Below are 17,290 nucleotides of genomic sequence, written 5' to 3'. Positions count from 1 at the left end.
CGATAATTTCAGTAACACACAATCTATGATCATAAATACCAAAACACGCCTCTAGATATTTTATGTGATAGTTGCCTACTCTTAACTCTCTGAGGCCTGTCATACCAAATTTGGACGCAGAATATTATCTTTTGCAAAGTGGGACTTTCCAACAGAAATAGATACTAGTCGGGCCCCAAATGGGTATTGAACATCATGCACAAAAAAAAAAAAATTGTGTTCTATACTTCCCTAAGTAAATTAGGTTATTCTATCGCTTTCAATTAGGTAATTTTTTAAGATGAGATTTGGTTTATCATATGCATCGAGTGTGTGTCATTTGATTGATCTTCAAAATATTATGATAATATAAAAGTACATCACTATAATATTCAAATGAATATTGATTTTCAAATTTACAAGTTCAAATAATATCCAATTATTTTGAATTCAACAATACGCGGTTATTGATACAAAAATTTTCACATGACATTTTCAAATGACAGAATATTCAAAATCACACAAAATACATTTGAATGAAGGCATTAGATAGGAAAACAAAACAAAAGATTATAAGTTGCATTGCTCCTGCCAGATGCCCCAACCCCCCCCCCGCCCCCAAACCCCGACTGCCATTAATGTTATCTACCTCTATAACCTTCCGCTTATGTTTGGCCAAGTGTTACAAAGTCAAAAGTGCCTAGATTTTCTTAAAAATGCTAATTTTAAGAAAGTTAAATACTCTCTCCGTTCACTTTTATTTATCCAGTATTTTAAAAATAAATTTTTATTTTTACTTATCACTTTTAATATATCAAAAGAAGATAATTTTATTTTTCCTATTTTCTTAAGTAATATTAATTACTGACTTCAAATCATTTGTCAAATCCAATAAAAACATGCACCAATTAATATGGGTACATTAGTAATTTATGCACTTTATTTATTATTTCTCAAACATCGTAAAAAGTTCAAAGTGAACAAGTAAAAGTGAATGCTTAAAAGTGAATGCAGGGAGTATTTGACAATTTTTTTAGAAAAAAAATTAAGTATTTTTTTAGCAGAAATAATATTTTAGAAACTAATTATTTTTAAAAGCGAATACTAACTAAGCATAAAGCACTGATATAATATTTACAAAAAAATATTTTTCAAATTGTTACTCTTCAATTTGTTGCTTCTGGTACTTCGATTATCATATCAATTTTTGATAGTGATTGTTCATTTTTTCTAAATTGCTCTATCATGCTTTTTATGACTTATTCCCTTCCATTATTTCTATTTGCTTGCGACTTGTACTTGTACCGAGGCTCTATCGAAAACGGTCTCTATCGAAAACGGTCCCTATCAACACTCTACTCGAGTCCCCACTTTGTGGGATTTTACTCTTGTTGCTACTCTTCTAACACATCTTGATAAAAACGCTTTTCAAAAAAAAGCCCAAACAGCCTATCAGATAAATCCACATTAGATTAATTCCAATTTAACCATCTTCTCTGTTGTCTTCTGTAACAGACCCTTTTCTTAGCAATGCCAATAATGGCGACTGAGGAAAACAATAACAAGACGTCAAGATTCCCTTCAAATCTAACTCCATCACCCAAACAAAGAAAAAAACCCATTCACCAAATCTAGATGCATTGGCTCTTTCATTTCCTAAAAATGAAGAGCCAGTACCATTAGAAGTATTTTACCCATCTGACGAAAAAGATAAAAATAGTGATAGTTGAACGATATTTCAATTCTAAAAGAAAATAAAGGTGATTTTAGTAAGCAATTTTCAAAACGGATAATGGTCATATTTGTTCTTGTACTCTCATAAATAAGTATTATCTTTTATTAATTAAACATTTTCAATATATTTATCCTTATCATTCAACTTTAAGTTTATGAGCCCGTTTAGATTGGCTTATAAGCTGTTTTTAACTTTTTAGTGTTTTTATTATTTTGTGCATAAAATAAGCATTTTAAAAGCACTTTATATGAAAATTAAAAAAAAAATAAGTTCTACCCAACTTATTTTTTTTTTATCATTTAAATTTAACTTTTATTTTAAGCCCATCCAAACAAGCTCTATATTTATACTTCATCAGTTAAAATTCCCATAGCCTAGATGAAACAGTTTTTCCCAACTAAGTCTACTGACTCATTTAAACTCTTTTAACTTTGACTGCCTGACCTACTAAAAATTAAAAGCTGACATATTTACCATTATAACCTTCCAACCACAATATACCACTATTAGTTAAAATCCAATCAGATTAATACAAATTTACCATCTCCTCTGTAACTCTTTTCTTGGCACTGCCACTAATGGCTACCGAGGAAAACCATAACAAAACTTCAAGATTCCCTTCAAATCTTACTCCATCACCACAAAAAAACAAACCCATTTCACCAAATCAAGATGCATTGGCTCTATCATTTCCTAGAAATGAAGAACCAGAACCAGTACCATTAGAAGTATTTTACCCGTGTGAGGACGACAAAAACAATAACCTATTAAAGAGAAGATCTTCTAGATTTACTACTAACAAGTTCAGTACTAGTGCTACTACTACTACAGACAAAAAAAACATGAAAAACAATTTTGAAAAATGTAAGGGCAAAAGTGTAAATTCAAGGAAATCAGAGGGTATAAAAGAAGCGGAATTGTCGAGGAAAAGGAAGTATAAGAATGAAGAAAAATTAGAGTTGTTGGCATTGGAGGAAAGCAGCGCGTCGGGTACACGCGCCACTAGTAAAAGAAGCGGCACGAAGAGGGAATTGCTGGCTTTGCTGACGCCGAACAGCGGCGCGTTGAACACACGCGCCTTAAGGGGGAGTGGTTCAGTAAATGTAGGTCACAATTCATTAGAGTTGTTGGCATTGACGGAGAGCGAGTCGGTTACACGCGCCGCTGGTAAGAAGAGCTGTACGAAGAGAGGAATGCCGGAGCCAAAGGAAAGCGCGTCGGGTACACGCGCCGACAGTGAGAAGGAAATGGGTGAAACCCCAAAATCGCAATCCAACTGTAATGGAGCTAAACTGGAGTTGTTGGCATCGCCGGAAAGCGCGTCGGTTCCACGCGCCGCCAGTAAAAAGTACGGCACGAAGAGGGAACTGATGGCTTTGCTGACACCAGAGAGCAGCGCGTGGAAGAAACGCGCTTCCAGGGGAAGTGATTCAGTAAATGTCGGTGGTCACGATTCCCGAGGATCTTGGAGAAAAGATTCAGTTTTAACTGAATCTCCTGAAACATCGGAAGTGAAGACTTTGAGATCAAGAAAAATACAAGTGAGTGTTAATAATAATGGTGATGAGAATAATAAAGGGTCAGATATGAAAAGGAAAAAATCATCAGGAAAAAATGGGAGTGTTAATAATTCATCAGATTCAGCAGAGAAAAGTGTGAAGAAACAGAAGAGTAATGTATGTTTTATTGGGGAGCCAATACCTGGTGAGGAAGCTCAAGAAAAGTGGCAATGGCGTTACGACTTGAAGGTTGGTACATATTTGTTTATTTGAAACAGCCTCTCTGCCTCCCAAGGTAGGGGTAAGGTCTGCGTACACTCTACCCTCCTCAAGTGAGGTTTCACTGGGTATGTTGTTGTTGTTGTATCACGCTATCTGGGCAAGCAGCCCACCAGCACAGATATTGGATAAATCTGCCTGTGGACGGGCTCAATTGTGTGTTGCTTCAGGTTGTTAGTCCTATAAGCAAGTAGTGAGCATCCTATTGAGGATCTTGGTACGTAGTGTTTTACAGATCTTTGGTCTCATCCTCGATACTGAGATATACCATAAGACCAATAAGTTGATTTAGAATCTTGCTATTAATTGCTTGACCTAAAAAAAGTAATCTTTTTCGATAAAGTAGGTTGTTTCTTAAAATTTTCTAATACACAGGGGGATGTGATGGGAAGGGGAAGAAGAGGAAACAGTGTAAATTGAGCTCACACTCACACGTGTTTGAAAGACTTGCACCGGTAAAATGTGGGTTTTAGCTTTTCTTTTGGTCTCGAGTCGAGCACAATTTTGTTCTCCGGAACCATGTGTTTGGATTATGATCATGATATGATATGAGCTTAAATGAAGAAATAGGGATTCATATAGCCGACTAACTTGTTTGGGACTGAGGCATAGTTGTTGGAACCACATGTGTCGGTTGCCACCAAGAGGGAAATCAACGAAAGCTAGCTAATACTGAAACAACTTTGAGAATCCCTTCACGGAACTTATTATTGTATTCATTCCCCTTCTATCTTCTTTGACTCCTAAACTATGTTGCTCGGACTCTCCAAAAATGATGCCACACCCGTGTCGGATCCTTCAAAAATGCACTACTTTTGGAGAATCCGACACGCACCCGTGTCCATTTTTGAAGAGTCCGAGTAACATAGCTCCTAAATCACCACCCAGCCACCCAACACCTAAGGCCATTCCGATAAAGTGAACATAAATTAAACATAATATAAATATAAATAATAATAATAATAATAATAAAAATAATAGAAGTTCTCTAACAAGACTAAAACTTTATCACCTATATGGATATTTTCCGCCATTGTGCCTATCTTTAGCTAAGTGTGCATTGATTCCAAGAATTGTAGGTCTTTCTCGACTTCCTTCCATGTGATTTTAGGTTTACCTTGTCCTCGTTTAAGACTTCCACTCTCCATAGTTTCACATCTACAAACCGGTGCATCTATAGCGTCGATGCATGAATGACCAAACTATCTCAAGTGATCTTCGCTCATTTTATCATCAATGTGTGCTACTCGCACCTTTTGACAAATATTGTCATGTTTAATCTTATCTAATCTTGCATGACCGCACATCCATCTTAGCATCATATCTTTACAACGGTCATCCTGTGGATATGTTGGACTTAGCGGCCCAACATTCACTACCATATAACATTACCGGTCTTATAACAGTTCTGTGGAATTTACCTTTCACTTGGTAGACATGACTTAACACTCTAGATATTTATCGTGGTTCTTCATAGGAAGATGTGCATAGAAGTTTCGCTGAAACGTAGAAGATTATATATAATGCATAAGTAGTTGGCTTTAGGATTTCATAAGCCAAAGAAGCGAATAATCACTTGAACCTTCTGCAGCTCATATAAGATAACTATTTTTGTTGGCCATTTTAATTGATTAAATTGTGCTCTCCGTGCTTAGCTGGACTATTTTGAATATCTAACCAACATGTAGTTCGTACAGAGAAGTACAGGTGCACCTCTCATTCCTGGTTCTTTATAGGAATATGTGCATTAATTTCATTGCGATGTATACAATGATACAGAACACGGAAGTAGTTGGTTTTAGGATGTTATAAGCCGTAATCACAGAAACCTTCTACCAGCTCCTATAAGCTAACTATTATTTGTTGGCCATTTTAATTGATTACATTGTGCTCTTAGTGGTTTTACTGGATTATTTTAAATATTTAAGCAACATTTAGTTTTGTGTCTGGCATACATGTCATTAAAGTTTACTCATTCTGAATACTTATAAAAAAGTTTACTCATTCTAAATATAAATGTATATTGGCAATTGCAGAATAAAAAGACGCAGCGTCAAGGCTGGAAATTAAAGTGAGTGATACCAATTGAACTTGTCCTTTTCGGTGGTAAAAATGTTGCCCTTTCCTAACCTTTTTTAAAAACTTGTAGCACGTCTTCACTCCTTAATTTTATGCTTGCTCATTATTGTAGTGCTGGTGAAGAAGATGAAATCGTATTAAATGTGGAATGCCATTATGCTCAAGCTAAGGTTGCTGGTTTCATATTCAATATTGGGGATTGTGCATATGTAAAGGTAGTTATTATCTCTCCTTTTATAAGATCTTAGTCTTTGCAATTATATTTTGGTTTATGCTTTTCGTCATAACCTATATTTTAGATCAAGGTGGCTAACATGACATTGGTTGAAATTGAATTGCTGGACCATCTAAAAGCTAAAACTGTCAGAGAAGGAATACCTGTATTTATTTATTTTAGGTTTTGTAACATGTCCCGTCATGTGTGAGCCTATTCGTGTTTTGTGGCTAAGCACGTGAAAATATTTTGTCGATGAGTGATAGTGAGACTTTTACCGCGAATTTTTGCCTACTCTGTAACTTTGTTGAATTGTGTGACTATCTCATCTAAAAGTAAAACCTATTAGCGGAGATTTTTTTTTTTTTTTTTTGAGGTGTACGAGCTATCATGGTACAATCTCCATTTCATGTTATTTGTCTCAGTTTGACTAGGCACGGTGTTTAAGAAAAGCAAGAAGCTTTCGAATCTTGTGGTCTTAAACTAAAGATGTGTGTAATGTACCAAAAATGCCATTTGGATTTTTGGAGTTAAGAAGTTACTAAATATAAAAATTGACATTTCCATTTGAAACAGCCAAAAAAGAAAGTTAGACATATAAATTGAAATGGACAGAGTATTAAACTTACTATCGTTGTATTAAACTCATGTCATATGATGAAACTATATGATGAAGGTATGCGAAAGAGTGATAGGGCGTAGATTTAGAGACACTACAAAGGTGACTAAGTATCAGTTTTGATTTATGCCCCTATAACAAATTCTACGAAGAAGATTGATGGAAATTTATCGTGAGAGAAAGAAAGTTCAACACATTGTGTTCATTGACGTGGAGAAAGCATATGATACTGTACTGAGAAAGGTCATTTGGAAGAAAAAGATTTATACAGGCGAAACCAATTAGTTAGGAATTTATTTTTGTCATGCTTTCTAGGTGTCTTTTGGCCCAATTGGAGATTCTTATACTAGAAGGAAATATAGAAAACTTCTAGTACTTTTCATTTTTTTCATGTTAATGTTGGCTTAAGATGAATTAAATTGAGAACACGGTCAGTGAGGATTCTTATCGCCGACCCCAACTTGTTTGGGATTGAGACGCAGTAGTAGTACGTCTATGACAACGTCAAAGGATTCTTTGTAACCACTTTGAAAACATTAGGCATGTTCATTGACTTCAGACAGTTAATGATAAAAAATGTTTGTAGCTTTTCTTCACACATGAGGTTGGAATCTTATTTCTTAATAATAGTTCATGAACTATTTGACATGAACTTAATATTACCAGTTCTCAAAAAGAAAAAAAAACTATATGACATGAACAAACTGTACAAGTATTTGGAAGGATAATCAGTATCTTTATTACAAAAAAATACTTTAAACTGTTATAGTAGCCTTACTAATCAGTATCTTTATTGCAAAGAAGATACCTTAAACAGTTTATAGTAGACTTTTTGAAGTGCTGGGTAGATTAGAAGCTGACATGACTAGTCTTTAACATGCGATGCGGCAATAACAAGAATGTTGATGCCTGGAATAGGAGAAGGCCAGCAAATTGAGGTAGTTAGAGAATAATTCAGAATCAGTGTTTGAGTTCCCATTCAATCAATGGATGTAAAGAGCAATTTGTCATGTCCCAACTCCATTGATAATACATGAACGAAAGTCTCAATACTCACAAGTGGTTAACTTGAAATGCTAGAGAAGTTATGAAAAAACACAACATGGAATGTAAAAGTCACTAGTCAAAACCATTATCGCCCATAGTGTATGGAGCTTGCCTATCTTCAGCAATTTGTACGAAGTAGGCTTCATACTGAAATTTGTAGGAAAGAGCTAAATGGAAAGTGCTAGTGATATTTTTATGTATTTTAATGTAATAGTCAATAAAAATGCACAGCAGAAAGCGTAGGTGCATAAGCAAAACATACATGACTTGGGATGCATGCTATTTCCGAGTAAGTTCCTCATCTGAAGTTCATACTCTGGAGGTCCTTGCTGCTCATAATGTGATATTGTCGCTGAATGATTCAACTTCTCTGATCCTCTATCTGTATAAGGCGAAAGGAGATTCATACAACATAGTTAGAGTGAGAAGTTCGATGTCAGCAGATATAACTTCGCATTATTATGCTCCATGAAGTTAAATGTTACCAGACGACCTGATGTTTGAACTCAAATCGTTTTTTCAATGTAGAGATGCCAACACATGTCTCACAGGGAAATTAGGGTCAGGTTTTAAAATTTTCTTCTAAGAAAAGAATTATTTTCAAAACTGATGCAAAACGTTGAAATTTCTTTGCCAGCTATGTGCCCTTTATGAATCACTCATCTGGCTATGTCTTGACAAATGTTGAGCAATTTCTTTAGGGTGAAGGCAAGAAAAGACATATTGGCAGGATCTTGGAGTTTTTCAAGACAACAGAGGGGGACGATTATTTTAGAGTACAATGGTTCTTCAGAGCTGAAGATACGGTTTGTACTTGCTAGAGTGTTTTCTTTCCACTTTGTATTGTATAAGTTGAAGTCCTTTTTTTTTTCTAATTTATTCATTTGGACATTCTATCTACAAATAAATTTCAGGTGTTGAAAGGTGCTGCTTCTTTCCATGACCCAAAGCGCATATTCTATTCTACTTTAGAGAATGATAATTTACTAGACTGCATAGTTTCCAAAGTCAATGTGGTAGAATTACCAACCAGGGTATGATCCATCTTGATATTCTTTTCCTGTTGTTAAAATTGCTTTTCCATTGTTTGCTAGTATTGACTACTGTGCTCTTACTGTTTCTTTTGCAATTTTGTCACTGCTGCAGCATGGTTTGGATAGAAAGGATGTTCCACCTGCTCACTTTTATTACGACATGGAATACTGTGTTGACTATTCCACATTCCGTACATTGCATAATGGTAAGTTATATTCATCTGGATAATTTTGTAAATGACATATACCTTCTGTATTAGTACAATAGGCAGCGTACAATGCTCAAGACTTCTGTTTGCAGTGGTTAAGGAACATGACTGTTTTATCCATTATTTTGCTTTTAAATTTTGACTTTCATAAAAAAATTTCTATTGACATGGATTTATTTATACTTTAGTTTGTTTGTTAACGATGAGATGTGAGCTGCATAAGTGCCATTTATTTCTGAGAATAATGAGTAAGAAGTAAAGAACAAGTTGTATGAGAAAGTGAGAATCTTATCTTAGATTCACAAAGAATGTATTCAATCACAATAAGTCAGGTTGATACGTTGTGTGTACTTGGTCTTGTTTATAGACTACATAAAAGTATCGAGAATGGACAGCTATATTTCTCGTAACAGTTTGTATCATGAAGCTTGTAATCGTACCTAATCTGTTTATATTTTCTCTATGGATATTAGTTAATACTTTGCTTTTTTTTTTTTTTTTTCCCTTTGAACTATTCAGTCAAGAGCTCCGTTTCCCCTTTGCTAGTTGATGACGCTTCATATAAGCCTATCACTACATATCCTCTGGAGGTATTGCCAACTTGTGAACCTATGAAAGTGGAGTTGTCATTATTGGATCTATATGCTGGTTGTGGTGGCATGTCTATGGGGTTGTGCCTTGGTACCAAACTCTCTGGTCTCAATCTTGTGACGGTAATTTATAGAAATCTTACTCATATCAAATTATCTTTTTAAGTTATGCATCTAAAATCTCTCTCTCTCTTTTTTTTTTTTTTTTTTTTAGAAATGGGCAGTTGATTTTAATAGGTCTGCCTGTGATAGCTTGAAACTGAATCATCCTCAGACACATGTAAGTTCTTTTTTTTGTAATAGGCATGAGAGATATTATCAATGTTTTTGAGCTAATATTCAATCATAGTTAACATTTTGGGATTTTTTCATTTTTGGCCCATCAGACAAAATTAATCACGAGCGCTAGCCAAAATATACAAGACCTAGACATTGGTTAAGTATATTATATGTATATTGATATATACTATATGTATATTTTGTGTATACATATGTATATTTATCCATAATAATTAATATACAAAGCCTATACATTTGCTGGCTATTATTCTTTTGAGTTGTCCAAAAATGTAATTATCCCTAACATTTTTCTTAGGTTAGGAATGAAGGTGTTGAGGATTTTCTGGAGCTAATGAAAAGATGGGAGAAGCTAATTCAGTCATACGGCTGTAGTGATTTCAAAACAAGCTCAAACTGTGAGCTAGATGAGCGAGATGAAGGTGAAAACAAAGATAACTCCCAAGCTGGTTCTAAAGCCCCTTCTGGAGAATATGAGGTATTAAGATTAGTTGACATATGTTACGGGGATCCCAACAACAAAGGAAAATCTGGACTTCATTTTAAGGTATAAGCTTTTCTATCATATTATGTTGGTTGTCCTAGTTTAATGGGCTAATAATCAAATCCTAAAGTTAAAACCTTGTTTGTTTAAAGAGAAGCGGACCCAAATTGATGAATAAAGGTTACGTTTTGACAAAACTGAACTTCTTTAAGTTTTGCGGGTCAACATTCAGTACTGACCAAATAAACTGATCAAAAATGGTACAATAAATGCACTCCATTCTTTTATTTATTATGTCCACCCATGTATTTGTATTTTTTCGAATATTTTCACACCTATAACTAGGTGCCTCTTGTAAGAACATGTATTAAGTTCCTAGTAGTACAAAATTAATTCTTTACCTTTCTTCCATCCCTTCAGATTTTGAATATGGTACCAGAGCCTATTCTCTAGAAATTGAAAATCATACCATCTGCTTTTTTGGCGAATATGGAGCAAAAGGAGCAACAGACTTTTGTATAGTGAAGAAAAGGATATTAGATGTATTGAGAAGTTCTTTTTTGTTAAATTTATTTTGGCGTAAAATGAGGACACAAATTCCTTGGGATGGCCTACTTGTTACATGTGGTTGAGCTACTCATTCACTTTACAAAATTTGGCACCACCTTGATGTATCATCAATGAAACAAATTGATTTTCCAAACAACAAAAAGCGATTGCTAGAAGTTTCCATAGTGGATTTATGTTAATGTGGTCATGTGGTGAGGTGATCGTCAGAAGTCACGAGATTTAACTGCTGGAGGATGAAGTTTAATTCTTGATTTTCTGTATTGTTTATCTTTTGACTGTTTTATGCTAAAAACATTCATTCTGGATCTTAGCTTTGATATTGAGAATGCTGCTTTCTTCTTGTGGGTACTCTTATAGGTGCGGTGGAAAGGTTATAGTCCAAGTGATGATACTTGGGAGCCAATTGAGAACTTGGAGTAAGTACTTGTTAGAATACTGCTCCTTCCATCTTTTAATAGTATCTTTCAATTTTGGTTGGTCAAAAGAAGTTTGGTTAGCTAAAATTAGAAGCACTGTTTCTCTTTCCGAATATCAAAGTTCTTAACACTCTCCTTTATCATATTTGGTTTTCGAAGAATCTTAGAAGTACCATCAGTTTTTTAAAGATAACGAAGAGCCAAGTTGATTTTCACACTGATGTTCACAAAAAGTTGGAAACCCCAAAAAATTAGTTAAATTCTGAAATGAGAGTTCAAGTGGAGGGCCACTTACTGGTGGATTGACTTGTTTAGAGCAAGCAGGAAGTGTAATTTCTTGACATTAAATAACTTAGAGGATATCGGATTTTACAAACTAATTCTAGGTGTCGACATAAACAATATATCTGTTGGAATTTTGACAATGGCATGGTTTGAATATTAACTAGCTATGATTGTGAATACTTGAAATAGAGAAAAGGAGTTTTCTGAGATTTAGAAAATTAAGATCTTTACATTCTGTTATGCATGTTGATCACATCCTCAATTTCATGTGCAATCACTTATTTTGTCTCAGGAAGTGTAATTTCTTGACATTAAATAACTTAAAGGATATCGGATTTTACAAACTAATTCTAGGTGTCGACATAAACAATATATCTGTTGGAATTTTGACAATGGCATGGTTTGAATATTAACTAGCTATGATTGTGAATACTTGAAATAGAGAAAAGGAGTTTTCTGAGATTTAGAAAATTAAGATCTTTACATTCTGTTATGCATGTTGATCACATCCTCAATTTCATGTGCAATCACTTATTTTGTCTCAGAAATTGCGGAGACAGCATAAAAGATTTTGTTAGAAGGGGACAACAATTGAAAATTCTGCCTCTACCAGTAAGTTACTTCTCCTCTATTGCATTTGCAATGATTTTCACTAGATGACATTGGAATCATCATCCCCGCTTAATTTCCCTTCCTGATTAATTTTTTGTGCAGGGTGATGTTGATATGATATGTGGGGGTCCTCCTTGTCAGGGCATCAGTGGATATAATCGCCACAGAAATGTTGATGACCCATTGTCTGATGAGAAAAATCGTCAAATTATTATCTTTATGGATGTTGTGGAATTTTTACGGCCTAAGTATGTGTTGATGGAAAATGTTTCTGACATATTGAGGTTCGATAAAGCATCTCTTGGAAGATATGCTTTAAGTCGTTTGGTACATATGAAATACCAAGCAAGACTTGGAACTATGGCAGCTGGTTGTTATGGTCTCCCACAATTTCGGTTGCGAGTTTTCTTTTGGGGTGCACTTCCTAGTGAGGTGGGTATATTCACTAAACATTAAAAAAAGATGGTATGTTGCCCTGTTACCATCATGTTACCATCAGATTTACTGAATGAAAGGAATGGTTATTTCTTCTCTAAAAAAATACTCCTTCCGGTCCAAACTAAGAGCCCGTTTGGATTGGCTTATAAGTTGCTTATAAGCTGTTTTCAGCTTTTTTGGTTATTAAAGTCATTTTGTGCTTAAAATCTCAAAAAAAATTGGGCCCATTTGACTTATTTTTATCTTCCGGTCATAACAAAAAATAAGTTAGACTACCAACTTATTTTTTTTGAATGCAAACACTTATAGGCATAAGCCCATAGTTCTAAGTGAATGTCTAGTTCTTTTTCTTTGGTCTAAAATAAATGATTTTTTCAAAGCCCAAAGAGGATATTCCCTCCGTTTCAATTTGTTTGTCTGGTTTTGATTTGACACGGAGTTTAAGAAAGTAAAGAAAACTTCTGAATTCTATGGTCTTAAATTAAAGATATGTAGAGTACCAAAATGCCCTTTTAGTATTGTAGTCTTAAACATGTCATGTGGAAAGTTGGAATTAAAGAGCTGCCAAAAAAGGAAAGAGGCATTATTTTTTAGACGAACTAAAAAAGAAAGTAAGACTATCAACTTGAAATAAAGGGATTGTTAATTAATTGTTTCCAAAGTTACCCTTCTCTCTAATGGGTTTTTCAGCTTCGAACTCTACTTTAAGAAAAGTTTGGGGAAAGTAAAAAGGTAATGTTGTCAAATGACCCTTTGATTATTGTAATTAATTAACTTTCTTAAGGGGTGTGCCACACCCCAAAAATTCACTTATTTTGGACGGGAGGGAGTAATAAAGATCTTAAACTGGATTTGGTAGAAAATCTTTCAATTCATGTTGATATGCTGGGCTATACTTGGTGATTGTATCTATGTGGTGTTCAGTTAATCTCAATTGTTCCTTCTTTTGTTCAGAGGTTGCCCCCATTTCCACTTCCTTCGCATGACGTGATTGTTAAATATTGGCCCTCACCTGAATTTGAGGTACCTTTTACATTTCACTGCCTTTTATTACCTGATAACTTGCGTTATTCTTTATATTTTCTGTATGTTGTAGGCTCTTTATATACTGCTGGTCTGCATTTATTGAAGTTGATTTCCTTCTTGCAGCGGAATACTGTTGCTTATGAAGAAGGACAACCACGTGACCTTGAGGAAGCTCTTGTTCTTCGTGATGCTATATCTGATATGCCAGCTGTATGATTGTTGTGTTTATTAGAGATCCTTTTTAATTTTGGTATATATTATGTGTTTATTTAGAAATTATCTTTTTAAGGGAATGATTGTTGTACTTTTTCTTAGGTCACATGGCATGAAACTCGTGAAGAAATGCCATATGAGATGCCCCCACAAACAGAGTTTCAGAAATACATAAGACTATCTAAACGTGGTAATTTCTTCTGGACACTAGTTCTAAAGGCTTTCTCTTGCTAATACAAGGATTTCTATTCCTTAGCTCATCCCTTTTACGTCTTCTCCTATCTTTCTCTTTTCACCGTAACATGTAAATTTTCCCAAAGTAAAATAGATCATATATTTTGTCCCTCTTTTTTTCTTTTATTTTTGCTATTTAAACCCCAAACCCACTTGTGGGATTACACTGGGTATGTTGTATTTTTGCTATTTAAACACATGAGAAGTTGCATTTTAACTTCACGAGCTGAGTGCTTATCCTTATATGTGGAAATGATTCCTTGTAATTCCTTCAGAGATAATGAGTTGTTCATCAAGTGGAGTCACGGAAACCAAAAAACCTGTTTTGTCTGATCATCGGCCTTGCCAATTAAACGAGGATGATTACTTGCGAGTTTGTCTAGTCCCACATAGAAAGGTTTGACGGTAGTTGTGTTACTGAAAATGAGTTTTTCAGATGTTTGCTCCTTCTAAAGCATTTCAATTGTAGGGAGCGAATTTCAGAGACCTCCCTGGAGTAATTGTGGGAGCGGATAATGTGGCTCATCGTGATACAAATGAGCCAAAAGTCTTACCAAATGGAAAGCCCATGGTAGGCAATTTCTTATTGCTGTTCTGTTAAAAGTACTTAGGGTGAGTTTGGTAGGAAAGAAACTGTTTTCCATGAAAAATGTTTTTCAGGAAAATAAGTGGGTTTCTTACTTATTTTCTTGTGTTTGATATTTAAGCAAAAAATATTATCCTAAAAGCATTTGTATATAGTCTAAACGAATACTATGGAATTTGTGGGTGGGGGTAGGGGTATGCAGGGGCGAATCTATGTATAAAAAATGGTCACGTGAACCCATGGTCACCCGACTAAACTCGGTGTATTAGGTTTATAATCCTTAAAGTATATCTAATATTAACTGAAGGAATACATAGTCAAACTTGACTGAGTGGAGCATTGGTTAAGTGTTGGGTTTAATCCCTGAAGGTTGTGGGATTGAACCCTACTAAATGCACTTTTGCGTCTTTTTTTTCTAAAAAAAATTCTAAGCAGCCTTTAACGTTTTTTATATCTTATCTTAAAAGCAATGGTGAACCCATCCTCTTGAAATTCTGGATTCGCCTCTGGGGTATGGGTGGTGGGGATAGGGACTACTGGGTTGAGGGTAGGGAGGACACGATCAAATGTAGAATGCCACTTGTGGAACTTATTTCCCTACTTGTACTAGGAAAGTCATTTTTCTCATTTTTAAGGAACTTATTTTCCTGGAGAAAATGTTTTCCAAAACATTTTGACGCAACCAAACATGGGAAAATTGGAAAACATTTTCTAGAAACTGTTCTCTGCCATACCAAACACACCCTTATTATGATGAATTTGTAGCTTTTGGTACCTACAAAATAATGTATCATTCCTGCTAATCCGAATCATGCTTCTTAAATGTAGGTTCCTGATTGTGCCTTCAATTTTGAGCATGGAAAGTCTAAAAGGTTATGGTGCTTTCTCAGTAGCTTGTCATAGTTCGTTCTTCAATAATATCCAATAGACAACTAAATGTTTTTTGAATTGCAGGCCATTTGGGAGATTATGGTGGGATGAAACAGTAGCAACATTAGTCACGTTTCCTAATCATCGTGCACAGGTACTTTGTTGTGTTATTGTTGCCATCAAATATGCGACATAAAACTTGTTGGCTTTTCTGAGCTTTCAATATTGTTCAGGCTATCTTACACCCAGAGCAGGATCGAGTTCTGACCATACGAGAATATGCAAGATTGCAAGGTTTTCCAGATTTCTATAGGTTTACTGGTACTCTCAAGGAAAGGTATCTTGTTTGCTGATGAAAAAAAAAGTTTTTGTAGCTTGTCGATCTCAATTACTAATTAAAGATCTTGAGACAAGGAAAAGAAAACATATATAACTTGCAGCTTTCATACTTTAGTTCAAGTCCAACTGCCATCAATTGTTTAAAAAAAAAAAAATCCACATACTTGATCTAAGAAAAGAGTTGGGCACACATGCAATGGGACGTGCTGTTGACGTAAAATAAATAAATGTCTCTCAATCAGTCTATAAGCTTTTAGATGGGTGGTCATATTACTCAACAATTATGATTTATGACCAACATGTGAGATGCAGAAAATTTTGGTATATATAACCAATTTCTTTTCTTATAGAATTTTCAAGGAAAATAAAGTAGGCTGATCATTACTACTACATTGTAAATGTGCTAACCTTAAATTGTGGAATGAACGTAGTTCCACTGTACATATATTGAATCTCCGTGAAGTAGTTACGGTTGATTCCTCCTAACACATGTTAATTTGATGCAATTTACATGATCATATGAGTCAAACTACTCAAGATATTCTTTGCATCTTCTACCTTTATAAATTGGCTTTCATAGTGTTGTTCACTTTGGTGTAGGTATTGCCAAGTCGGGAATGCCGTAGCAGTTCCTGTTGGGCGAGCGCTTGGGTATGCACTTGGACTTGCCTATCAGAGGCTAGCTGGAAATGAGCCTCTTATTAAATTGCCATCAAATTTCTCATTCTTAACGCCTCCGATTGATGACATTGTTGTCTTGCAAAATTGAACGCATATTCATCAATTTTTTTCTCCATTGGCGATTTCGGAGCTACTATTGTTCATTAGCCAGATTATTCCATTTTCTTGTATGAACATTGAGCTGTTTGGGGGCAATAGACCCTCGTGGTCCCAGCCTTCGACCCCACTGAGCATATATAGGGCTGAACAGTGCGTAGAAATTTCTTCTGTATGGCAGTTAACTGTTATTGAGCTGAATGGATGCTGAAATTGATTCGATAGCTTGCCCAAACAAGATCAGGATTTGGCTTTAGTTGATTGACTGTGTTGATCAATGAACTACAATAACCTTTTATGTAATCCTGTTTTCATACATTTATAGATTCTCCTTTCGAACAGCGCATTTTTATATTTGCAGTCTTAGTTTTTTCCTTATCCTAAGTTTTACGAATATATACTACTGTCAACCCTCTCTCAGGCGTCATTTATCTAGATATTTTTTGGCTGCTATAACAAAATGTTGTTATAGAGAATATATAGTATAACATAACATGGTGAGTCCATTCCAAAGAAAACTTGGTTGTTATAGTGAAAAACTATTATACAGAGGTCTGACTATACTAATTTACATCTAATAATTTATGTGGGAATGAAGTCTTAAATATGCTATTGTTGTAGAAAGCTTGATACATCAAGGTTCATTTGCGCTGTATGGATTTTTCTTGTTACAACTATTTATGGTTTCAAAAAAGGTTGAAACATAACTCTAACAAACATTTATTTATTTGGTGTAAAGTGTAAACACTCGGTGTTGGTAAGTTTTTACGGAAATGTAGCTTTGGAGAAGGCAACTTTTTCATAAGAGTGATCTCTTTTTTTGTTTTTGTTTTTTTTAAATCAAAATATCTTCTAAAAA

At 34.8% G+C, this 17,290-nt stretch overlaps 1 protein-coding gene across 1 annotated transcript; it reads left to right on the top strand.

Annotated features, from left to right (window-relative positions):
- Positions 1-2,273: 2,273 nt before the first annotated feature.
- LOC132058025 (DNA (cytosine-5)-methyltransferase CMT2-like) lies at positions 2,274-16,509 on the top strand. Its single transcript, XM_059450596.1, has 21 exons — positions 2,274-3,462; positions 5,529-5,563; positions 5,684-5,786; positions 8,153-8,257; positions 8,366-8,485; positions 8,598-8,691; positions 9,214-9,407; positions 9,499-9,564; positions 9,880-10,128; positions 10,993-11,051; positions 11,882-11,948; positions 12,051-12,380; positions 13,341-13,409; positions 13,536-13,622; positions 13,728-13,815; positions 14,135-14,256; positions 14,329-14,430; positions 15,274-15,317; positions 15,400-15,469; positions 15,549-15,652; positions 16,255-16,509. The coding sequence occupies exons 1-21, from the start codon at positions 2,293-2,295 to the stop codon at positions 16,421-16,423; spliced, it is 3,447 nt and encodes a 1,148-aa protein (XP_059306579.1). The 5' UTR covers positions 2,274-2,292; the 3' UTR covers positions 16,424-16,509.
- Positions 16,510-17,290: the final 781 nt, after the last annotated feature.

The sequence above is a fragment of the Lycium ferocissimum genome, chromosome 1 (genome assembly GCF_029784015.1).
Source record: "Lycium ferocissimum isolate CSIRO_LF1 chromosome 1, AGI_CSIRO_Lferr_CH_V1, whole genome shotgun sequence".
NCBI lineage: Eukaryota > Viridiplantae > Streptophyta > Magnoliopsida > Solanales > Solanaceae > Lycium > Lycium ferocissimum.
Note: the sequence above shows the minus strand (reverse complement) of the source record. Positions and strands in the feature narration are given on the sequence as shown.